The sequence below is a fragment of the Selaginella moellendorffii genome, unplaced genomic scaffold (genome assembly GCF_000143415.4).
Source record: "Selaginella moellendorffii unplaced genomic scaffold, v1.0 SELMOscaffold_56, whole genome shotgun sequence".
NCBI lineage: Eukaryota > Viridiplantae > Streptophyta > Lycopodiopsida > Selaginellales > Selaginellaceae > Selaginella > Selaginella moellendorffii.
The window spans coordinates 104394-125228 of NW_003314317.1; the positions used below are offsets into that span (position 1 = coordinate 104394).

A 20835-nucleotide genomic window follows, 5' to 3' on the forward strand; every position below is an offset into this window, starting at 1 on the left:
ATCCCATGATCACATGCACTACATAAAGTTCCCTACTCCGAATTCTGTAAATGATATGTAACACTTCTTAAGCAAGGTGTAATATCTTGGTTAATTCATTGATAATCTCTAATCATACTACACTGTTATGAGTATTATTGCAATTGTCAACATCATCCTTCATCCAGTCTATGAACTAAGAGTGGGTGTTTATAGATCTCAAAGAGCTATTGATAACTACTCTAATTTTAATGTATTTTGATTTCACTTGATCTTTCATTTTGCATGTGGATGCTTTTAATATCAATCTTGGAGGTATGTTGATACAAAAGAGCTTGAGTTTGCTTAGTCAATGCCATCCCATTGCATATATTAATTATACATTACAACTAATAAAAATGAATTACTCCACAACAAAGAAAAAGTGTTTACTAGTAGTTTAGGGGTTTTAGAAGCTTCATAGATATTTATATGGTTCTCAAACATTACCAAAAGGTGATCATGTTATAATTACTTTGTTATTAAAATGGAAGCACTTAGTTGGTTATATTGTTCAACCCTAAAGTTTCATATACTTTATTTTTAGGTTGTTCATTAGTGTTATGGTTAATACTAATACCCTTTCTTGAGCTTTTGTCCCTTCTTCACTCTCCTCTTGTTACTAATGAGCTTATTGTTCTAGTGTCACTAGATTTTCTGGACAAAGATTTCATATTGTTAGCAATTGTTATACTTAATATTCAATGTCTAAAAAATACGGAGCAAACCTTCTCTTGATAAGGTTCATGAGGCTCAAAAGGTTAGAGGTATGAATCCAAAAGCTTCATGATGGATTTGAGAATCCCACATCACTTGTTGATAACTTGCCGTTTCACCATTTATATTCTCAATATTGCCTTGAAGACAACTTTCATTATTTTATGGGGACAAATTTTAATGATCATTTATAGCTGGTGGTACCTTCAATCTTTATTCTATACTTTTTCCATGCTTACTATGATTATCCTTTTCTAAGTGGGCATATAAGATATTATTGGAAAAGCTATGCAAGTCTTTCAATTGGCCAAAGATACAACATGATGTTATTCAGTATGTGCATAGCTGCATTTGGTATCAGGTTCTTATCACTCCTCTTATGCTACAAAAAGACAGTTGGAGTAAATTGCAATTTCCTATCAGTTTGAGTTGATGGTGTTGATTTGATAAAGCCTTTTCTACAGTTGACTATTAGCGATAAGTATATCATTATTGCTTCTGACTATTTGACTTGCCAAGTGGAAGCTAGTGCTTTTGCTATTACATTTACAATTATTGTTGGATATTTCCTTCTCAATTAAGTGGTGTTTTAGCATTTCTGCTAAAGTGGATTCTCTCTAAAAATAATTCTACATTTATAGTTGAAGTATTTCATGTTTTAACATTTAACTAGGGATACACCACACTTTTATAAGTGTTTATCATCCACAGATAGATAATTTAGTGAAATGGGTTATTTGGACATTCAATGGGATCATTGTGAAGTACATGAACTTCTAGCATTTCGATTGAGATGGATATTTACTATTTCTTTGATATGCATATTCATAAGGATACAAAGTTCTGTTAATGCTTCACTAGATAAACTTTTATATGGTTATAATTTGATATTGCTAATGGAGTTAAATTTACCTTTGCGATTGCTATAAACTATTGATGATATGTTTTGGGATCAATATTTGATAAGCATTCTTCCATTAGTTTGAGTGGAGTTTATTGAACACTTAGGTTGCATACAAGTGGGATAATAATGACATTACAACTCCTATCATTATCCATTTGCAAAGTATAAAGTGGATGTTTTGGTATTAGTTAGTTTTCCCAATTTTACGATATATGGTTTTTCTAAGGAACTCTCTACTTAATAGAAGGGACTATACCAAGTGTTGCGGCAAGTGTACAATTACAATGTTGTACACTAATATTAGCAAAGTGTGTGTGTGTCTCTCTCTCTATATATATATAAAAGTACTTTACTAGATAAGAGTACTTTACTACTCAATCTTTCCTTTGAATAAATGCAATTACAATGTCATTTTTGGCTAAGAGAAAATATGCATAATATCTTGACTTGCACATTATTATATCAATAAAAATGGTTTTTTATATCAAATTCTTTACAAAAACCCATTTTATATATGTAAACAAAATGTGGCTGTTACTGTGGCTTGTATTATTTTATTTATCGAAGCTCTGTGAGTTAGGGTTTGCAATGGAGGATACATACATATGAAAAATGGCTATATATTTAGTTCTAAAAATTCTAGCTCCTTTGAATATAAGAGTGTAAAAAATTTCTTAAAGCTTGAAAATACTCTTTTAAATCATATTGCTGCTATATATTATATATGTTCAAAGATAAAGTTACTTACCAATTTTAAAATTTGAAACCTAGTTAAATGGCTTAAATGGTCATAATTTGATCAGAAAATTTAAATAAAGTAACTGTAGAAAGAAAGATAAATCTTTAAATTTTTTTTAATTTATAAATATTGTCTAAGAAACTATAAAACTGTTATACATTTATAACTCTTTTAATTTTCTTTAATTAAAATCATCTGTATTCTTTTATTAGCTTAGAAAAAATTTAATTTATAAAAATTAATACTAATACACTATTAAAGTTCTTGTTAGTTATATATTTTTTAGCAAAATTAAAACTTTTGAACTTTTATACAAATTTAATGAACTTAATTAGTGAATTAATTATTACCTGATTTACTTAAACATTGTTAAATTCATAAAAGACGTTATTCTTTCCCATGCCAATTGTTATGAATTAATACAAAATACAAAATAAAAAAAATGTAATAACGATCGAATTAAATAAGCATAATAAGAAAAGTCTTTTTCAATCATATTTAAAATAAGCATATCTTAGAATAGTAATCAAAAAAAGAATTCATCTCTTCTGGATTGAACGTTTCAAAACACCTATGTTTCCATTTGTGGTGTCCCTCAAAAATTCCTCCGGGACACGCGGATTTTCCATCTCCAACGGCTGGTTCTCTCGCCTCGGTTGCACCGGTGCTTCAAATCCTTGAGAAGCATACCTTTTGATCCGCCAGGTTATCAATATCCCAGAACAAACGCCGATAGCTGGAAGAGCGTACGAAAGCATGCTGCCAGAGTTTCCTTTCGAATGCGCTGCTGCACTGGTAAGGCTGCCGATGGAAGTGTTTTGAAGTATCATAGGAAGCCCACCGACAAGAGTTGGCAGAAGAAAGTCGACGAAGAAGCCGACGTTGGTGGCAGCCAGACCGTAGTTGATCACGTAAGATGGAACTGGCGAGAAGCGCGCGAGGAGAACGAACTTCCAGCCATCTCTCGCCACACCATCTCTTATGACGCTGAAGTATTTGTTCTTGCGCACAAAGCCAGACAGAGTTTCCGAGCTCCGGAATAGCAGTCTGCAAAAACATATATAGTATAAGGCTGGAACTATAAGAAGAAAACTAAGACAAGAACTAAAGAAGGAAACAAACCATACAAAAGCCTTTGGCTGGAACTATGTAAAGTCTGGAACTATAAGAAGCAACAAAAAAGAAACAAGAAGGCTAGAACTGAAAGAAGAAAGAACTAAGACGAGAAAACATCCAAGGCGAAAGCTAAGAGGAATGAAAACATACCTTCCAAGCCAGAATGCTAGAGCAGCTCCCAAGACTTTGGCCGAGAAGACGCAAGCCACTCCATGGACGAATCCAAACAAGAAGGACGCGGCGGCCTCGAACAAAACCGCGTAGGGGAAGCACGTCGCGATGGCGAGGGTATGAGCCAGCACAAACACTGGCATTGCCCATCTTCCAAGGCGCTGGGAGACGCCCTGGAGTGCTTCCAGCATAGCCTGCCGATCGCCATTGTAGGCGTACAAGATCGAGGCATAGATCCCAGCTGTTGCGGTGGCGAGCGCGAGGAGAGTAAGCTTGGCCCCCTGCGCCATCAAGAACCCTAGAATCCGCTCGCGAGCGGCGCAATGCGAGGCCGATACCGCTACCTGGGGTCGATTCCCGCCGAGAAATCGCTCGATCGGATCGTTAGAAGCCCGATCGCCAAGAAAGAGAGGATCGCCGCCGCGCCGGCGTGACCGAGAAGAACACGCAAATAAACAAGCGCGCTGCGAATATCCAATATGATGCTTTCTAAAGCATATTCTTTTAGATAAAAACTTAGGCAAAGATCGCTACCGTTGATTTAGGGCACCATGGATAGCTTGCATTTCGCGCTGGGAGCTCCTCTATGGCGGAGCCCAGGGTTTCATCGATTCAACCGGCGGCAATGGCCGGCGCTATCGAGAGATCATCTGGCACCACCTCGCTCGGTCGTGGCGAGAATCGACGCGGCTCAGAGCGCGGATGAGCTCCAGGAGCAGCTGGCCGCGCTCGTGGACGAAGCAAGATCGGCGAGAATGCGAGGTAATCTCTGTGTTTACTCGGAACGGGGAAGAAATTTCTTCCTGTGAATCCAGCGGACAAGGCGCGGGCAAGATTTATGCGGCTAACGGAGAGTGTCGAGCAGATGAATCTCCGCGCCGCGGCGGAGATTAAGGCCGGGAATGAGGACGCGGCCAGGCAGCTGATCAAGGAGAAGAGGAATGTAATGGCTGCGCTAGAGCTGTCCAAGAAGCGAGCCGCGTTATTGGAAGAATTCGCGACAAAGCTCAACCAGGTATTCTTCTTATCATCTTTACAAGCATAGAACTATCTCTTCCTTCTATTCTTACAGGTTATTTCTTTGAAAGAAACTCGTTTGATGGCGTCCCTATCGTTGGGAGAGCTCAGCGATACGACGACCACTTCCAGTGTGCGAATTGTTCCTCCAAAAGATAGAGTGCTGATCGTCCCTCCAAAAGAGAAGGCAACTGGCAGAGACGATCAATGTAGCAGCTAGTTTGGCATCACCTCCGCGTCCAGGACCTCGGGGCCCAGCCTGATGGCATTGATATAATTCACGGGGCTGTGAGCGGCGATTCCCGGGAACAAGAGACCAACCAGCCGAAACATCGTCGACGCCAACGTCTCTTTGTAAGCTTCACCGAACTTGTAGTGCAAGAGAAGGCTCTGGAGGAGCTCCCAGGTTGCGACGGCATGGTCGGGAAGCAGCTGGTTAGTCGACAAGCTTTTCGCTGTAGGCTCCTCTTGGACGGTCTACAACAGCACGAGTCAGTGAAGAAAACACGCAGAGGCGATCTTACCTCGCCCCCGTAGCTGCTGCCGTAGAAGAAACAGGGTCCCAGGTGCTTGAACTGGAACGCTAGATCCTCGTACGGAAGGCGAGGGACAAGATCGTTGGAGTAGACAACTCTGAAGAATCGGTTCTCCGGATGGTTGAGGTTGACGGTCATGTCAGCAGCGAATTCGGTGTCGCCAGCTTTGGGCTGTCCAAAGGTGTAAACTCCGGCCAGCCTGCTCGTTACTTGGTTCTCGTTGGCGTGAAAGAGGAAGGAAGTGAAGACCGTGGCAAGCGCGCCCCCGAGACTGTGGCCGGTGATATAAACTTTGGCCTCCTTGTGAACTGCTAGAAGCTCCTTCAGCGTGAGACAGGCAGCGTCGTAAGCGAGAAGGCGTCTGTTCTCCGCGGTGCCAGCTTCGGGAAGGCCGGATAAAAATGGTCTCTGCCGCTGCTTCCCCGGCTCTTCACCGGAAGTTTTCTTCTCGTCGTCCTTGTCCGAAATGGTATTGTCCGACTTCTCGTCATTTTCAAGCTCGTGGTCTTCTAACGCTTCCTCGGTGCTGTAGAATTCCGAACCATCCCCACCAGTATCAAAAGTTCTTGCTTCTTCCTCGTGATCGGGTAAACTATGGTGCTCCGCTGCTTCATCGTCTGGCGTGGTCTTTTCTTTCGAAAGCTTGTCAGCGATGTTTCGCCTGAGCCTGGTGAAAGTGGACATGTCCTGTCGATCCACCAAGCTGAGAGCCTCAAGGCAGCCAACGTGAACTCGTCCTATTCCAGGGAACTCGTACCACGAGAAATCGAAGCACGAGCTCCAGTCGTAAGCGTTGAAAGGCACCAGTCCTTGGAAAGCTACGATGATCGCCTGGGCATTCTCGGCTCTGTCCATCGCGATCATGAGCCGGGTGGGCTTGCTTGGCTGATACTCTGGCCGGAAAAAAAGCACGGAAGAACTTACGTTAAGCTGCGCAAGAACAAGAGCTACTTACTGTTGATACACTCGAAGACATCCACGGCGTGCATCTATAGATCAAACAAGAAGAGAATTTTACGAGCTCGCAAAGTTTCCAGAGTTCTTACCTTCCAATCCTCGGTGACAACCTTGGCTATAACGTGAGAGTTCTCGTACGCAAGCTTGGAAGCCATCATACAAACGTCGGCGATGAGCTTGGATGCTGGGCTCTCGCTAGCGAAGAAGCTGCTGTGATCCCTGAATTCGTCGCAGCTCTGGTGGAGTAAGAGGTCTGTGCGTGGATCGAGCAGTCCTACAAAGCTCCAGTATTCATCGGACTCCTCCACTGGAGTTGTTAGGCCTGGAGAAACAACGATTTTAGAGAAGAGAATCTGGAGCGAGAATTTACCAGTTCCAGTGACGAGCTTCATTCCCATCTTGAACAATCCCCCATTCACATGAAAGATATTGAGCCAGAGCTCCACGAATTTGCCCGCCATGGCCAGGCCCCTGGCGATGGCGAGCAGCAGCACCATCATCCACATCGCGAATTTCGCCTGCCAGCTGCTGTCCACGGCCTCCCGAAGCGATGCCGCGCAGCGCATCGACGGGGCCGGGGCGTCCGGGAAGAGGGAGAGGAAGACATTGAGCAGGCCGCAGCCGCGCGGATCGAAAATGGCGTAGTTCTCGCCCGCCGCCGCCGCCGCCTTGCGAGAATCCGTGACATCCATACCTCTCCAGGCGCCGATTGGTGGGAGCGATGGATCATTCTCGCTGCTCTTGACGACGGCATCCCAGCTTTGGGCGCCAAGAAAGAATCTCTCACGCTTCTAGGGCAAAATCGCCTCCAACGTGGCAAGACACGTGGGCTAGTCATTGCTAGGGTTCTTAAACGACGTGGTTCGATTCCCGCCCTTTTTTTTATCACAAGTCTCTTTCGCATTAGCGCTTCCATTCACGAGATGCTTCCACAAGGGATTTATTTTGGATCCCTCTTAGCTCCAAATCATCCTAGGCGCTGTTCTTCCCTGCCGCCGCTGCTTTGGCGCCAGAGAAGCTCGAGCATTGTGGCCATGGTAGCAACAACAGGTATGAGATTTTGCAAGGTTTCGATCGATGTGATGTGAAATTCTTTAGATTCTTCCAAGATCGTTCCCGTTCTTTCGATCTCCGAGGTTTGTGTGCCTTTTCGTGCTGGATCGATCTACATTTGGCTATTTCAGGTCACCGAGAGGCTCAAATCTCACTCGCACGATGCCCAGAAGACCTATCGAGCTATGTACTCGAGCCTCATCGATGGAATTACGACCGATCCCGCCGCCATGGTGATCCCGATGGACGATCATATGGTCCATCGCGGGCATGGCGTCTTTGACACCGCAACCATCGCTGATGGGTAAGAACTTCCTTCTTTGTTTGTTTGGCTTTGTTTTTCTTCCTTGTGTCTAGCAAATTGGCGCTCTCTTGCCCATTGTTCATTGTCTCTTTTCTTTTGTCCTGAGATCTAGCTTGTCAACTCTTGCTTGTCTTCGTTGGAACTTTCTTACTCGTAGAACATTTTTTTTCTCCAACAGCTACTTGTACGAGCTTGACGCGCATTTGGACCGGTTCCACAAGTCCGCCGCTGCGGCGAAAATTCAACCACCGTTCGACCGTGCTACCATGCGAGAAATTCTTATCCAGACGGTGGCAAGCTCTGGCTGTAAGCTGGGATCACTTCGCTACTGGCTCTCAGCTGGACCTGGGGGATTCGGACTATCATCCTCCGAGTGCACCATGTCGACGCTCTATGCCGTGGTCCTGTCCTTGCCCGCGATCCCCGATCCCGACATGGGTGTGACAGTGATAACAGCGTCCACGCCAATGAAGCACCCCCAGTTTGCAACCATGAAAAACGTCAACTATCTCCCGAATGCACTGTCGAAGCTGGAAGCCGAGAGCCAGGGGGCGTTTGCAGCGATTTGGCTCGACGACGAGGGGTTTGTCGCAGAAGGTCCCAATGTGAACGTCGCGTTTATCTCCAAGTCGCGAGAGCTGCTCGTTCCGGAGTTTGACAAGATACTGTCGGGATGCACGGCAAGGAGAACAGTAGCTCTTGCGCCGAAGCTCGTGGAGAGCGGAGTTCTTTCGGCCGTGAAAGTAACGAAGATCTCGCCGGAGCAAGCCAAAGACTGTCCCGAGATGATGCTTATCGGCAGTACGCTGCCTATTACTCCTGTTGTCAAATGGGATGGACAAGTCATTGGAAACGGTATGTGGAGTGTAGAAGTCGTTTCTCGTGTTCTTACTTACCAGTGCTTTCAGGTGAGGCTGGTCCCGCGACAATTGCTCTACGAAATCTTGTAGTCGATGACATTCTTAATGGACCATCAGCCTTAAGAATCCCCGTACCATACACTGGTGAAGCTTAAAAAGGTGAGAGCTGTGATTGCTATCAGACGGAACTGATTTATTCATAAGTTTGTATAATAATGTAACTTTTAAGTATGCTTAGCTTGGCTTTGAGATAGGGTGTGGTTTGCAACACCAAACTGCTTGATGGTTCTCGCAGGTTCGTCCCGTTATGGAGTGGTATGCTGTCAAGAAAAGCTCGTATCATCAGGTACTCCTTTTTTTTCTAGTCGCAAACTGACACTTGTGGCGTTCTGAAGATTCAATGGAAACTCGGGCAGAAAAAAAGAATCTCGAGTTTTCATTGCAGCAGCGACCATTGCAAGTAGTTCTAGTTTCTCCCCAGGTACTGGGCTCTCCCTTTTTAATTTCTATCAGCACTTTAACATCTTGTAGATTCCTGGAAACACTGGAACTACTGCTCGAACTTGTGCAGCTGTACTAGCGGGGCTACATCTTGTAAAGGTACACGCAAATTTTTCTCACAATGCAATCTTAGTACTAGTCTTGCTTTTTTAATCTGCACAGCCCCTTGGATTTTCTATAGAAGATTCCAAACTGAAGCGAGCTGGGCTTGATTATTGGAAGTAAGAAATTCCACCCTTTCTTTCTTTGTCTTTCATTTCCCATGGTGGCAATTTTCCAACAGGTATATAGTTGTCAAAGTTCACGAATCCTGGCCACATTTTCTGGACTATTTTAGACAACAGGTCTGTTTGTTTTCAGAAATCTCTACGAGTTTCATGTTTGCGTTACACAGGAAGGCGAGAAGCGTTTAATCGCTTACACAAAGACTGGGAAATGCTCCTACTTGGTAAGCACTATATAAGCTTTCCATTCGATCCAAAACTCCTTTGATTGGCAGGACATGAGCTACAAACCGGGGGACTGGCTTGTGTTTGGATCCGAGACCGACGGATTAGCTCCCGAGATCCACGAAGAGTGCTCCACTGGAGTCCACGCCGGTGGCACTGTCCGCATCCCAATGAACGATGCATTCGTCCGGTGCCTCAACTTGAGCGTATCAGTTGGGATTGGAGTCTACGAAGCATTAAGGCAGCTCGATCGAGGTAGAGCACTAGGCGATATAGAAAGTGAGAGAGAGCTGCCAAGAATGCTGGAAGACGCCCACGCAAGCGTGGATGGCTTTCCTTGAGAAACCCGTTGAGCAAATCTAACAGTCAAAGTCAACAAAGAATATTCATAGTCCATCTGGTAGTCAACCTAGGGTTTTTTTCTTCTATTTTTGAAAAATACTGAAACAAAGAGTTTGGTTATTCTTTGTTCTGAGAATCTCTTCATTTGTATGCATATGATTCACACAGCGTAGCTTGCCAAAAGCATCACGTGGAACCATCACGTGAATCCAAGTTAAGGATTGTGCCAAATCCTTGAGCGTGGAACCAAAGCCGGAAAAACTTACAAAGTAATTTCGAGTCAGCCAAATCCTTGTTGAGCTTCAAGCTCCCTGTGAAAAGGGGAAAAAAGGAAGAAAGAGTTTAAATATGTCTAAGATTTGAGAGATTTCAACCTCCTGACCATCTCTTTGGAGCAGCTAGATAGCCAAGCCTCTATGGCTATTTTATAATCTTAACTATAATAGTTATAAAATATTATGATTATATTTTTAAAACTAGTTAGACATTGTTACTTATGCATTTGATTACTTTATCTGGCCGTTTAGCTCAGGACTATATGTATGTATGTATGGTCATGACATAGAGTTCCTGGGGACTAGCCACCTTCAAGATCACAAGTTTTATCGGTGTCAAACACGGCACATTGCGACCATGATCGACTGGGTGAAGAACATTCGGTCCACCTCCTCTCTAGTGATGACTCGGATCGTTTCAAAGCCCCATTGCCTGCTATAGGAGATTTCTTGTCTAAACTAGGATACCTTTGTGCTATCCCTCGCTTGGACACTAATCAGCTGCCTTTTGAAGATGATGCTGGTTTGAAATAGTTCTCAAACAATTGAGCTTTGAGTGTTGCAATGATGTCAGAATACCATGGCTATTCATGGTTAACGTAGTTGAGCACCTAGTCTCAACGAGGAGGTTCACGGTGGTGCATTGTTAACATTGCTTGGTCAAGAACTTTTTCCAGCTGCCTACCTCTATCCACTTTCAATCTTGACAAGCTTTTTTTCTCTCTTCTAGCTTAGGAGAACCTTTGTGGAACCTGGCCCGCAAGCATCAGGCTACATATATAATTGAGAGCATGGCAGCCACTTTAAACGAGAGTGAGGAATATGTCCAGTACCGTTCTTCCACTGACCATTAAGCATTTGTTGTGTTGTCCATATCGTCAATGTCATGGACAGCCAATTGCTACAGTATTCACTGTAGCCATTAACATCAACACACGTTGGAGATTAAAAAAAACATATTTCACGTATATAAGTATTCAAAGGTCTCATTGGTGTTGTGCATCCCTTCTTTCTTCTTCTATTGTTCTGGTACCATGGCACAATCTAAAGGCGCTAGTGAGTGATAACTTTTGAACTTGCTGAATAAGCTCATAATTTTGTTTGTGTATCTAGATGTGGCTCTGGAGCAAGTATTTGGGCTGAAAGGTCCGTTTCATTCATTCATTAACTGTTTATACATGGTCTCTCAACGCCCCAGGAAACATGAGATCGTTTGGATTGTTTTCATTCATACTTAGATATGTTTTCTATATTGCAGGAGGGTCTATTACAGAAGGGACTCAAAAGGATAAGAAAGACATCCAGAGTGTGCTGGACAATTGGCACGATGATCTTCTTGATGATACCAACCGTAAACAGGTACTCTATTAGACTTTTCTATGATCACAATCGATGTCATTGTTATTCTACCAGAGAACTCTACTTGGTCCATTCAACACAAGAGATAGAAATAGCTCCTTCAACAAGGATGGATGGAGGCTTGACAGTCAAAGTAATGGTCCTTTTGTGAAGTTCCCTAAAGAAGATCCCGACACTAAGTACCAGAACTTTGCCATCCAGTGGCAAAAGTCAGTCTATTCATGTGTGGTTGCTCCGCTCGGCCAAAGCCCCCGACCTGCACACGACCTTATCATAGAAGCATTCAATAAGAGCATGGCGGAGTTAAAAGTTGCTGTTATCAAGAGGAAGTCTGGAAACACTTGGGAGATAGTGATGGAAAAGTAATCTCCTGTTCATTATGTTTGTACTTAAAAGCATTATATTATATGTTTCATTTGCAGCTCTCTAGAAACACTTGGGAGACAGTGATGGAAAAGTAATCTCTTGTTCATTATGTATGTTTGTACTTAAAAATTATATGTTTCATTTGCAGCTCTCTACTTTGCAAACTTTTCGACCCCATAGCCGCGCTCTTGGCTGCGACAAGGAGACTCCAACCATGATGGGCTTGATGGGAGACGGAGGATGATAAGCTTGCTCCAATGCTGGGCTTTTCAATCGAATCACAGCATGATCGATTTACAATAGCAATGGTGAAGAGAATGCCATATCGAGCCACTCCAATCACGTGGAACACGCTGCTGGCGACTTTATAACTCCTGGCGGTGTCATGAAGGGACTCCCGAGACTCTCTACTATCCAACACTCCCACTTACGATCAAGTGCTTGATCCACACCTGGATCTAAGCTTGAATAGCAAGGATGAGATGATAGAACATGGGGAGTTTATATAAAAAACTCATCAATCAAGTTGTGTTCTTGGTCTTGTTCTTGTTTGCACACACGCTCACTATTATGGTTTCAATCTTGAGTTAACATGTGGTCTTAGCTTTGAACTGCCACGCTCCCACGTCCTCTATTAACTGGCACTTGGGAGGACTGGGAAGCTTCTGCTTAGGAGTTGTTGCATGATCCTAGTTTAGAAGAACAATCTCCCATAGCGATGGTGATGGTCAATTTGACACGAGAGAGGAGGTGGATGGAATGTTCTTCACGGGGTCGCAATGTGGTGCTCGTGCTCCAGAGGATTTTGATAGCGTAGTCACAGTGTGGTTGCTAATGCTCAAGAAGATTTCAATAGCATAACCACAGTGTGGTGCTCATGCTTGGGTTCAATAGCGGCAGCTTCTAAGTCCTCTCTTCCTCCCCCTCTCTGTTCGTAAAGGTGACGCCAACACCAGCACCAGCACCAGCAGAGCTCCCGGGATTAAAGGTATCTGACAGTGGATTCTTGACAACTTGTCTTGGAATGTGCAGAATAACTATCACTAGAGCGGAGGTGGATGGAATGTTCTTCACCAAGTTTCAATGCGATTGGGTGCCGATATAACTTGCAAGGGAGTAATGTTCATTGTGATATGCAACAAAGATCAGATCAACTCATATCTCTAGTTCCAGAGACCTTTACTCCACTTTCTCATTCTTGACAATGATCTTTTCAAGGTAAGGAGGGAGAGGTAGACAACTGCCCTGTTCTAACAGGTTCTCTCAGCTGTGGTGTAGATGGTGCTGGATGGCGCTCTCCATTGTTTTGATGTGATTGTGGAGCTTACTTGCTTCCTAAGTAAAAGAAGGTGGCGTCCTCCACGAATCTCTTAAACACACAAATCTCTTGAAAAAAGAAGCATGTTATCTGTATCGTCGTGATGATTCATGCCAAGCACATCGAGTGAGTGATCATCAGCTCCTCCTAGTCTTCCACTCGTGGAGCCTTGAGAGGCAACCGAGAGCACAGCAAGATGCCACCCCCATGATCGCCAGTGCCGGCATTACTCTCGAGGGAACTCTGGGCAGCCAGTGGACGATGACGCTGATAGCGACTGACGGCACTGCGTACAACGAAGCCACGAGAATTCCCTCGGCACCGAACTGCCCATCTGGCTCACGATGAAATGCGTGGCCACTCCGGGGATGGATCAATGGGACCTGGTACAAGATGCTGAAAATGCCCCCGGAGATCACGAAGATGTAGAGCGTGATGGCCGCTCCACACCAAATCTTGGGATCTTGGAGGAAGGGAGCTTTGAGCGCTGCCGGGGAGAGGCACGCAAGGATCACGGCGGTGCATGCGAGCGCGATCCGTCTCCCGGTGGAGAGAGGCGGCGAGAATATCTCCCCGATTTCTATGCCGGATTTCGAGCGGATCGTGAGCGCTAGCTGCTGCGCGGTGCTCGATCGCGGTAGGATCTCGATGCCGCCACCGCTGGGTGGGAGATAGAGAACGCAAGGAATGTGAAAACCTGTGACGTTGAAGCTATGGAGCGCGACGGGAGGAGACTTCGAGGCTTGCATGGACGCGAAGAAGATCGATGTCGAGCCGGCGTGATTCTTGAGAAAGGAGTAGGCCAGAGAGGAGAATTCGGACTGGAAGAACTCGTCCCTGCCGCTGGCCGCGCTGGAATCGAAGAAGAGAATGTAGAATCCCCGCCCTAGCCCCGATCTTCCGAGAATTAGCGACTCTAGGGAGGAATCCTGGAGCTCAATGACGCCATCGCTGGAGGCCGCTCTCAATCTTGCGAGCTCCCTGACACGATCGTCGCCTAGAAGAGCGCCCGCGGAGGCGATCGTAGCCATCAAAAGGACGAAAGAGGCGGCACACATTTTCTTGGTGACCTACAAAAGCGCCAAGAATTCTTTCGTGACACGTGTAGTGTGTCATGGTGTCACACGTGTACAGTATCGTGGCATAACACGTGGAGATGGAATGGATATGACGTGGATGTCCACCGTGGCAGAATCTTCGTTGGAAACCTAGATTGGCGTCTCCATCACTCCAGTTTCCAGTCGGGGAGTCAGGCGGTAGGGTAGGCATTCAAGGCGCAGAGGATTATTCTATGGCGCACCAGTAGGAGCATCTGATCTGGGGCATTGCGATGGAGCATCATAAATGTGGAGGAATGAGCACAATCTTGAGGTACGAGAGCGATTTCCTGGCGATTTAGCTTGATCTGGGTTAAGATTTCGCGAGTATTCTTGCTAGAAGCTCGTTTCTTCGCGAAAATTCTAGCTCTTGATCTCGCATTTTGATTGATTCCAAGCTCGGGTATACAGGGATTCATGACTTTGCGGCCCGGATTTTGCTCGCAATGGGCAGCTTGGGAGGCTATGCCAAGGATCCAGAGACTGGAAAGCTCGAGAAGGCGGACGAGCCGCCCAAGAGGAACGATACTTCGTTGATAAGGTTGGTTTCCTCGTGACTTTAAAGTAGTAGCTTTTACGTGTTTGCTCTCGGTGTTTTCAGCTTGATTGCAGCTGTTTCCTATGGATTCGCGTCCTTGGCCATGGTTTTCCTTAACAAAGCTGTGCTTATGGAGTATCCGTATTCTATGTCTCTTCTAACGCTCCAGGTACCTTCATATCCAGAGACAGGAAAAGAAAAAAACATTGACAGTGGTTTTTTAATTTGCTCTTCTGTTCTTCCAGCAAGTTGCGACTGTCTTGCTGTTGCATCTAGGGGGCAGCTTTGGGATTTCACAAACTCCACAGTTTTCTCTCAAAATTGCGAGAAAACTTCTTCCGCTGTCCTTTTTCTACAATGCGAACGTTGCTTTCGCTTTGGCGAGCCTTCAGGGAGTGAACATTCCAATGTATATCGCTCTTAAAAGACTGACACCACTGGCGGTTCTCGTGACCGACATTTTTACTGGCAAGGGAAAACCGGCTACACAAGTAAGATTTTCGCGCTAAATCTTTCACCGATTTGATTGATGACTAACTGTTTTTTCTTGTTCAGGTTGCTTTGTCAGTCATGACTACTGGTTTTGGAGTTCTTATCGCGGCTCTAGGAGATTTTTCATTCGATTTAGTAGGCTATGCATTGGCCTTGACATCGGTTTCCTTCCAGGTTTGCTCTTGGAGGTTTTAAAACTTATTGCCAAGAAAACTGATTTTGGTTTTTCTAGACTGCATATTTGGTGCTCGTGGAAAGGTCTGGAGGGGAGGACGGCATGTCCTCCACAGAGCTTATGTATTATAATGCTCTCCTCTCGCTTCCATTTCTGGCAGTTTTGATAATCTTCACTGGAGAAGCTGGCACTGCTCCGAGGCTGCTTTTTTACAAGGTTCGACTTGTCTTGCAAACTAAAGAGTCTAATCCTGATCTCGCTTTTCTCAGATCCAATCGATTTACTTCTTTGTCATCGTTGCTCTCTCGCTGATTATGGGAATTGTCCTCAACTACACCATGTTTCTTTGCACAATCGTAAACTCTGCGTTGACAACCACGATTGTGGGAGTGCTTAAAGGAGTCGGATCCACGGTAAACACTCTGGTTTTCAATATTTCATAGCTCACGGCTTGACGCTTTGACAGCTTCTTGGTTTCATAGTCCTTGGTGGCGTAGAGGTTCACGCTCTAAATGTCGCTGGCTTAGTCATTAACACCGCGGGTGGAGTATGGTACTCCGTTGCCAAACTCAAGCGAAGGAAATCCAAATCTTCCAAATCTATGCAGGAGAAACCATTGATACAAATAGGATCAACCAAGTAAACGATTGATCACAAAAGACGATCGTTCTCTCAGAAAAAATACAAAGAATGGAAGTTCCTAGCGGTTTTTATCTTGGATTTGGTCGAGCATGCTGGCCATAGTGCGTTCTTACGTGTCTTGTGAGATCCACCTTATATCCGAAAGAGCGCTCACAGCCAGAAAACCTGGAGAAAAACACGTTGGTTCTCGGGTTTTTGCAAACAAAATCGAGTTTTTCTTCTCTTACGTGCAGTGAAATGGCTTCTCTCCAGTATGTGTTCTCTTGTGACCATTGAGTGAGTTGAGCCACTTGAAGCTCTTTCCGCAGCCTTCGAAGGGACACACCAAGGGCCTGTCATCGCAGTGGATCTTTTGGTGGACAACCTACAAGAGAGAAAACCATTTAATCCAGTCACTCCGAGCACTCCTACGACTTACCAGACGTTCGCGGAAAGCAAAGCGCTTGTTGCATCCTTCAAAGGTGCATTTGTGAGCTCTCTCGTGCTTTTTTACGTGTCGGCTCAGTAGCTGCTTGCTGCTAAACCGAAGGCTGCAGTTCTCAAAGCTGCAAAGGTATGGTCTCTGGCCACTGGAGATGTAACCAAACTAGATCATATACGAGAGAAGTAGAGTCAAGCGTGAACTCACTTGTGCTCGTTTAGATGATCTCCAAGACTTCCTGGTGTTGCAAACCGCTTGTTGCATCCCGCGTGAGGGCAGTCGTGCGTTTTATCGATCAGCAGGAGCATTTTCTTCGTCTCGACGAGCATCTGCGAGAAAAGAAGAACTGGAAAACAGTCAGACCAGGCAAAAGAGAGAATGAAACACGAGAAGGTTTTCTACCTTCTCGTAGTGTACTACAGTGAGCTCGTGCCACGGGATTCCAAGTAGCTCGGCCGGAAGCTCAGCTGCCAAGGCTGATGATTCCGCTAAATTTTGGAATGCCATCGCCAGTTCTTGCAATTCGCTGCTCTTGAGCTGCTCAAACCTGGAATTCAAAGCAATCCTTCAGCGAAAGCATAGAAAAGAAGAAGAAAGAGTTGCTTACTTCATTCGCTTCCACTTTGAGAGATTTGGTTTTCGAAGGCTAGATTTCTTGCTCGAGCACTCCGGCCCAATCCTCGCATCCACTGCTGCGTTTACAAGAGCTTCCAAGCTGCCACCATATTGATCCGACACAACTTCCATTAGCCTCTGGTGAGCTGCATTGACTCACAACTGAGAAAGAAATCCAAACGGAAAAAGAGAAAACGAAGAAAGAGTTCTTCCTAGTTTCTATCTCACGTACCGAAAGAATCCAGCCGAATGACCACTTGCTTGAGCTTCTTGCGTTTCTTCACCTTCTTCTCCACCACACCGATTGGCAACTCATCGTGCGAGATCGCCGAGAATGTGGCGGCGGCCGCAAGATTTAGCGCGGCGTCTTCCTGCGCGCTGTGGATCCTCTTCTTCATCACAGCAGTGCTCTCTTGCTCCTCCTCGGCGTACCTCTTGCGAGAAGAAGAAGACGCGCCATTGCCGTCCTCTTCCTGCATTGTGGCACTCTTAAGCCCTAGATTGGATTAGATTAGGGCTCTTCAGGATGGGCAGCTTGGCGAGGCGCGCAGGGATCGCGATCGCCCGGCGCAGCGCTTGCATTTCCGCTCGATCGTACAGCAGCATCGATCGCAACATTGAAGAATTCAACCAGGTAGAGCAAGATTTCCTCCTTGAATCAGTCGTGATCGTGTGGAGTTTCCACAGGAGCTGGAAGAAATGTTTGGTGCTCCCCCTGCCGCTGCTGGCGCGCAAGGATTTCCAGCGAGAGATCCATCGTCCCAGAGCATCGCAGCTCCATCGATAGCTAGAGATCGATCTTCTTCTCTAACTCACGTCGATAGCTCTGGAAAGGCCTCGATGGTGGACGTCTCTCACAAGATGGACACCAAAAGGAACGCAGTAGCGTCCGGTAGAGTCCTCCTCGGCCCCGACGTCTTCCATCTCGTGGCCGCCAACAAGATCGCCAAGGGAGACGTCTTGACAGTGGCCAAGATAGCGGGCATCCAGGCCGCCAAGCAAACCGCGACGCTCATACCCCTGTGCCACACCATAGCTCTCAGCTCGGTGGACGTGAAGATGGCGCTGGACGAGGAGGCTAGCTGTGTGGAAGTCACCGCGGAGGCTAGCTCGGTTGGCCCGACTGGTGTGGAGATGGAAGCTCTCACGGCTGTCTCGGTGGCTTGCTTGACGGTGTACGATATGTGCAAGGCTGCGTCCAAGGCTATACAGATATCCGGCATCGAGCTCGTGTCCAAGTCCGGTGGCAAGAGTGGCGACTGGCATCGAGAGCAGAATTGAAGAAGCACTGTAAGATCTCTCTTTCTTTTCTTTTTTTCGTTTTCCTCCTCTTGCTAATATGTCGAGCTTTGGATCCAGATGGATGATGTGCTATGGATTTTGTAGCAAGGTATCACAGTCTCTAAACTCGAGAGCATTCTTTTCCAGATAGTTCTCCGCTAAGTTTCTCTCCATTGATAGTGTGTGATCTCTTTATAAGCTAATATCGCAATCCAGGTGGATAACGCTGCTATGGCTTCAATCACTTCATGGGCGACGACGAACTTGAGGTGTGGCGGAGAAACCAGACCAACGCTTCCTGGCTGCTGCTCATTCTCCAGGTAACCTCTAGTTTCTAAATGTCTTTGATTCACATTGCACATACAGGACGCTACAGTGCAAGCCGAAGAGGGTCTTGAGGTTGACAAGAATCGTGAGACAAGCGGACAACGATGAAAGGGAGGTCCCTCCTCCTCAAGAGCAGGAAATCCTTCCCGAGAGAAGAGAAGAGACGCCGAAGCCTAAGAAGAAGGGTACGTCGTAGAAGGAGTTGAGAATTATCCTGTTGTTTAAGCGTTTGTTCACTGGATAGATGATGGCGAAGTCACGGCTCGAATAACTGGAGCGCTTGCCGTGCTTTTGGGGATCGCATACCTTGCTCTCGTCCAGATTCTGGAGAGACGAGGTGGGAGCCTCGAGCCACCACCTCCGGAAGCGTATCTTCCTTAAATTTTGAGGTTCTAAGCTCGAAGAATTGTGAATCACGATCTCTTCTACACAGTTTGGCGATGAGCGGCTTGAGATCGTGGAGCGAATGCACCTTGAAATCGGGTCGCTGGTGAGGAGGGAGCTCGTCAATCTTGTAGCGAAACAATGGATCCACCAAGCAAGTCATCGCTCCCGCGCACGCAACATCGTATCGCCCACCATCAAAACTTCGCACGGCTTGGCGCCCCACATCTCGCAAAAGTTCTTCGCGTCGCTTGTGCTGCTCAGCGTGATCATCCCCCGACAGAGCTTCTTGGAGTCAATATAGCGGCATGCTTCTGCCACCCAGGGAGTGCGGATTTGTTGGACCTCCTAGCGTTTTCTATCGTCTGCAATGCCAGCTCCATTTCCTTTGCGGATGCGTAGACACGGTTGGCTTGCAGCGCCCGCAAGTTGAGCGTCCGGAGCGTTAGATCCAAATCAAGCACGACGCCACGAAGCACAGTGCAGCGGGTTACGGTACTTGGGACTTAACCTTCCCTAGGTTCTTGGCTACCTTTTGAGGGCTAGAGCCAGCCTTCAAAGTGTTGCAATTGCTGTTGAAAGCATAGAGGCTTGCTTCTCATGTTAACCATTTATCTTCCTCTTGATAACGTGATACGTTGTTTTGAGGCAGTGATCTAAGAAATTTTAAGATTCTTGATGTAACACTCACAGATCTTTTGAGATTATGAGCTAAGAATTGAGAGAGTTGGGTTATCATGACAAAGTCATGGCCAGAAAGCTTGATGTTTTTGAGGTTGTGAATTCAGAATTGTGTAAGTTGGGCTAGCATGATAAATTCATGGCTAAAAAGCTTGTGGTGTGGCACTGACAAATTTTTTAAGATTGTGAGTTGAGAATTAAAAGAGTTAGGCTAACATGATAAATTCATGACTAAAGAACTTCTGATGTAACACTCATAGATCTTTTGAGATTATGAGCTAAGGATTGAAAGAGTTGGGAGTCATGGCCAGAAAGCTTGATGTTCATGGAGATTGTGAGCTTGGTAGAGAAATGGAGTGTGAAATGATTGTGATGCTGTGATGAAACATTATGCTTTAGATTTGTGGAGTACTGATGTTGAAAAGGATAACTTGTGTAGCTATTACTGAGATGAGATGGATAATTTAAATCAATATTTTGTGTGAGGTCACACAATTTTAAAGGGGGGAGTAAGTGCTACAGATGTAGCGGGTTACGGTGGCCTGTACTTGGGACTTTAAACAGAATTGGGATGATGTGGCAAGGAGCTGGGTTCTTAAGGAGGAAGGTTCTTGACAAGCTCTAGGCATGATGGACAGAGAGCAGAGGTAGCGATTGAGAGAGGGGCAGTGCTTTGCATGCATGGGGTGTTAACACTTGATCTGAGGCTTGAGGTTAGATTCTTAAATTGTCATCTTAGCTAGGAGTCATTTTTATCCACATTCCATTCTTAATCCCTACAACATCTTTGCCATCTCTGTGAACCCTAAGCCTCACATTCATGTACCTTTTTCTAAATTATTCCAAATTATGGTTTTATATTAAAGTTAATTAAACAAAAATAAAATTAATGATAGTTAAAAGACTTTTTCTTCCTCCTCATTACTCTCCTCTTCGTCATCTTCACCTAATGATGACACATTGCTACACTTGGACTTATTAAGGGTTTCTTCCTCCAAGGCTTCTCTTGTCAATCAATCTTGTGAATCATCTTCTTATCATCAATGAACCTGTTCCCTTGCATCATCAAACAAAACCCCCACAGCAGTGAGTCAGGGCCCTCAAGCTTGGAAATGTCATGAGGCTGAATGTACCCCCTCAAACATAACTTGTGGAAACTCCTCTTCAGCATCCTTCTCCA

General features: G+C 45.4%; 9 protein-coding genes across 9 annotated transcripts; 5 read left to right on the forward strand and 4 right to left on the reverse strand.

Moving 5' to 3' along the window:
- Positions 1–2873: 2873 nt before the first annotated feature.
- Positions 2874–4116, reverse strand: LOC9654185. The gene is made up of 2 exons (XM_002983029.2): positions 3645–4116; positions 2874–3425 (listed from the first exon to the last, which is right to left on the reverse strand). Exons 1-2 carry the CDS (start codon positions 3953–3955, stop codon positions 2918–2920), a joined length of 819 nt encoding a protein of 272 aa, XP_002983075.2. The 5' UTR covers positions 3956–4116; the 3' UTR covers positions 2874–2917.
- A 551-nt stretch (positions 4117–4667) lies between these two features.
- On the reverse strand, positions 4668–6947 carry LOC9654186. Its single transcript, XM_024688168.1, has 5 exons — positions 6546–6947; positions 6265–6497; positions 6174–6207; positions 5207–6111; positions 4668–5159 (listed from the first exon to the last, which is right to left on the reverse strand). The coding sequence occupies exons 1-5, from the start codon at positions 6865–6867 to the stop codon at positions 4899–4901; spliced, it is 1755 nt and encodes a 584-aa protein (XP_024543936.1). The 5' UTR covers positions 6868–6947; the 3' UTR covers positions 4668–4898.
- A 110-nt stretch (positions 6948–7057) lies between these two features.
- On the forward strand, positions 7058–8629 carry LOC9654187 (D-amino-acid transaminase, chloroplastic). The gene is made up of 5 exons (XM_002982927.2): positions 7058–7225; positions 7274–7311; positions 7360–7532; positions 7711–8387; positions 8441–8629. The coding sequence occupies exons 1-5, from the start codon at positions 7099–7101 to the stop codon at positions 8545–8547; spliced, it is 1122 nt and encodes a 373-aa protein (XP_002982973.2). The 5' UTR covers positions 7058–7098; the 3' UTR covers positions 8548–8629.
- Positions 8630–8635: 6 nt separating this feature from the next.
- Positions 8636–9736, forward strand: LOC9654008 (putative tRNA (cytidine(34)-2'-O)-methyltransferase). The gene is made up of 7 exons (XM_002982928.2): positions 8636–8738; positions 8788–8873; positions 8924–8992; positions 9056–9114; positions 9177–9237; positions 9288–9341; positions 9393–9736. Exons 1-7 carry the CDS (start codon positions 8675–8677, stop codon positions 9681–9683), a joined length of 684 nt encoding a protein of 227 aa, XP_002982974.2. The 5' UTR covers positions 8636–8674; the 3' UTR covers positions 9684–9736.
- Positions 9737–10993: 1257 nt separating this feature from the next.
- On the forward strand, positions 10994–11690 carry LOC9654009. The gene is made up of 3 exons (XM_024688023.1): positions 10994–11015; positions 11218–11318; positions 11373–11690. The coding sequence occupies exons 1-3, from the start codon at positions 10994–10996 to the stop codon at positions 11682–11684; spliced, it is 435 nt and encodes a 144-aa protein (XP_024543791.1). The 3' UTR covers positions 11685–11690.
- A 1449-nt stretch (positions 11691–13139) lies between these two features.
- On the reverse strand, positions 13140–14518 carry LOC9654010 (probable dolichyl-diphosphooligosaccharide--protein glycosyltransferase subunit 3). The gene is made up of 2 exons (XM_002983031.2): positions 14303–14518; positions 13140–14072 (listed from the first exon to the last, which is right to left on the reverse strand). Exons 1-2 carry the CDS (start codon positions 14516–14518, stop codon positions 13140–13142), a joined length of 1149 nt encoding a protein of 382 aa, XP_002983077.2.
- LOC9654188 (UDP-galactose/UDP-glucose transporter 7) lies at positions 14198–16015 on the forward strand. The gene is made up of 8 exons (XM_002982930.2): positions 14198–14373; positions 14511–14640; positions 14701–14806; positions 14883–15128; positions 15193–15303; positions 15362–15520; positions 15574–15717; positions 15771–16015. Exons 2-8 carry the CDS (start codon positions 14546–14548, stop codon positions 15945–15947), a joined length of 1038 nt encoding a protein of 345 aa, XP_002982976.1. The 5' UTR covers positions 14198–14373; positions 14511–14545; the 3' UTR covers positions 15948–16015.
- Positions 15888–17470, reverse strand: LOC9654011 (zinc finger protein 26). The gene is made up of 7 exons (XM_002983032.2): positions 17215–17470; positions 16975–17128; positions 16770–16914; positions 16575–16696; positions 16365–16515; positions 16174–16310; positions 15888–16111 (listed from the first exon to the last, which is right to left on the reverse strand). The coding sequence occupies exons 1-7, from the start codon at positions 17459–17461 to the stop codon at positions 16015–16017; spliced, it is 1053 nt and encodes a 350-aa protein (XP_002983078.2). The 5' UTR covers positions 17462–17470; the 3' UTR covers positions 15888–16014.
- A 4-nt stretch (positions 17471–17474) lies between these two features.
- LOC9654189 (cyclic pyranopterin monophosphate synthase) lies at positions 17475–19022 on the forward strand. Its single transcript, XM_002982931.2, has 6 exons — positions 17475–17616; positions 17670–18272; positions 18342–18372; positions 18480–18583; positions 18630–18775; positions 18835–19022. Exons 1-2 carry the CDS (start codon positions 17509–17511, stop codon positions 18261–18263), a joined length of 702 nt encoding a protein of 233 aa, XP_002982977.2. The 5' UTR covers positions 17475–17508; the 3' UTR covers positions 18264–18272; positions 18342–18372; positions 18480–18583; positions 18630–18775; positions 18835–19022.
- Positions 19023–20835: the final 1813 nt, after the last annotated feature.

What these genes read in the sequence shown, in the direction of transcription:
- LOC9654185 (XM_002983029.2), bottom strand. Translation starts at nt 3,955, where the DNA reads ATGGCGCAGGGGGCCAAGCTTACTCTCCTCGCGCTCGCCACCGCAACA. An exon ending in CTAGCATTCTGGCTTGGAAG is followed by an intron (nt 3,426 to 3,644) that starts GTATGTTTTCAT and finishes ATGTTTTTGCAG; the next exon opens with ACTGCTATTCCGGAGCTCGG.
- LOC9654186 (XM_024688168.1), bottom strand. Translation starts at nt 6,867, where the DNA reads ATGGATGTCACGGATTCTCGCAAGGCGGCGGCGGCGGCGGGCGAGAAC. An exon ending in GAAGCTCGTCACTGGAACTG is followed by an intron (nt 6,498 to 6,545) that starts GTAAATTCTCGC and finishes TTGTTTCTCCAG; the next exon opens with GCCTAACAACTCCAGTGGAG. An exon ending in TGTCTTCGAGTGTATCAACA is followed by an intron (nt 6,112 to 6,173) that starts GTAAGTAGCTCT and finishes TTTTCCGGCCAG; the next exon opens with AGTATCAGCCAAGCAAGCCC.
- LOC9654187 (XM_002982927.2), top strand. Translation starts at nt 7,099, where the DNA reads ATGCTTCCACAAGGGATTTATTTTGGATCCCTCTTAGCTCCAAATCAT. An exon ending in CCGTTCTTTCGATCTCCGAG is followed by an intron (nt 7,312 to 7,359) that starts GTTTGTGTGCCT and finishes TGGCTATTTCAG; the next exon opens with GTCACCGAGAGGCTCAAATC. An exon ending in TGGACAAGTCATTGGAAACG is followed by an intron (nt 8,388 to 8,440) that starts GTATGTGGAGTG and finishes CAGTGCTTTCAG; the next exon opens with GTGAGGCTGGTCCCGCGACA.
- LOC9654008 (XM_002982928.2), top strand. Translation starts at nt 8,675, where the DNA reads ATGGTTCTCGCAGGTTCGTCCCGTTATGGAGTGGTATGCTGTCAAGAA. An exon ending in GCTGGGCTTGATTATTGGAA is followed by an intron (nt 9,115 to 9,176) that starts GTAAGAAATTCC and finishes ATTTTCCAACAG; the next exon opens with GTATATAGTTGTCAAAGTTC. An exon ending in TGGACTATTTTAGACAACAG is followed by an intron (nt 9,238 to 9,287) that starts GTCTGTTTGTTT and finishes TGCGTTACACAG; the next exon opens with GAAGGCGAGAAGCGTTTAAT.
- LOC9654009 (XM_024688023.1), top strand. Translation starts at nt 10,994, where the DNA reads ATGGCACAATCTAAAGGCGCTA. An exon ending in GGCACAATCTAAAGGCGCTA is followed by an intron (nt 11,016 to 11,217) that starts GTGAGTGATAAC and finishes TCTATATTGCAG; the next exon opens with GAGGGTCTATTACAGAAGGG. An exon ending in ATGATACCAACCGTAAACAG is followed by an intron (nt 11,319 to 11,372) that starts GTACTCTATTAG and finishes TTATTCTACCAG; the next exon opens with AGAACTCTACTTGGTCCATT.
- LOC9654010 (XM_002983031.2), bottom strand. Translation starts at nt 14,518, where the DNA reads ATGAATCCCTGTATACCCGAGCTTGGAATCAATCAAAATGCGAGATCA. An exon ending in CAGATCAGATGCTCCTACTG is followed by an intron (nt 14,073 to 14,302) that starts GTGCGCCATAGA and finishes GCGCTTTTGTAG; the next exon opens with GTCACCAAGAAAATGTGTGC.
- LOC9654188 (XM_002982930.2), top strand. Translation starts at nt 14,546, where the DNA reads ATGGGCAGCTTGGGAGGCTATGCCAAGGATCCAGAGACTGGAAAGCTC. An exon ending in CGAGGCTGCTTTTTTACAAG is followed by an intron (nt 15,521 to 15,573) that starts GTTCGACTTGTC and finishes CGCTTTTCTCAG; the next exon opens with ATCCAATCGATTTACTTCTT. An exon ending in TTAAAGGAGTCGGATCCACG is followed by an intron (nt 15,718 to 15,770) that starts GTAAACACTCTG and finishes ACGCTTTGACAG; the next exon opens with CTTCTTGGTTTCATAGTCCT.
- LOC9654011 (XM_002983032.2), bottom strand. Translation starts at nt 17,461, where the DNA reads ATGCAGGAAGAGGACGGCAATGGCGCGTCTTCTTCTTCTCGCAAGAGG. An exon ending in TCAAAGTGGAAGCGAATGAA is followed by an intron (nt 16,915 to 16,974) that starts GTAAGCAACTCT and finishes TTTGAATTCCAG; the next exon opens with GTTTGAGCAGCTCAAGAGCA. An exon ending in CTGTAGTACACTACGAGAAG is followed by an intron (nt 16,697 to 16,769) that starts GTAGAAAACCTT and finishes CTTTTCTCGCAG; the next exon opens with ATGCTCGTCGAGACGAAGAA.
- LOC9654189 (XM_002982931.2), top strand. Translation starts at nt 17,509, where the DNA reads ATGGGCAGCTTGGCGAGGCGCGCAGGGATCGCGATCGCCCGGCGCAGC. An exon ending in ACATTGAAGAATTCAACCAG is followed by an intron (nt 17,617 to 17,669) that starts GTAGAGCAAGAT and finishes GAGTTTCCACAG; the next exon opens with GAGCTGGAAGAAATGTTTGG.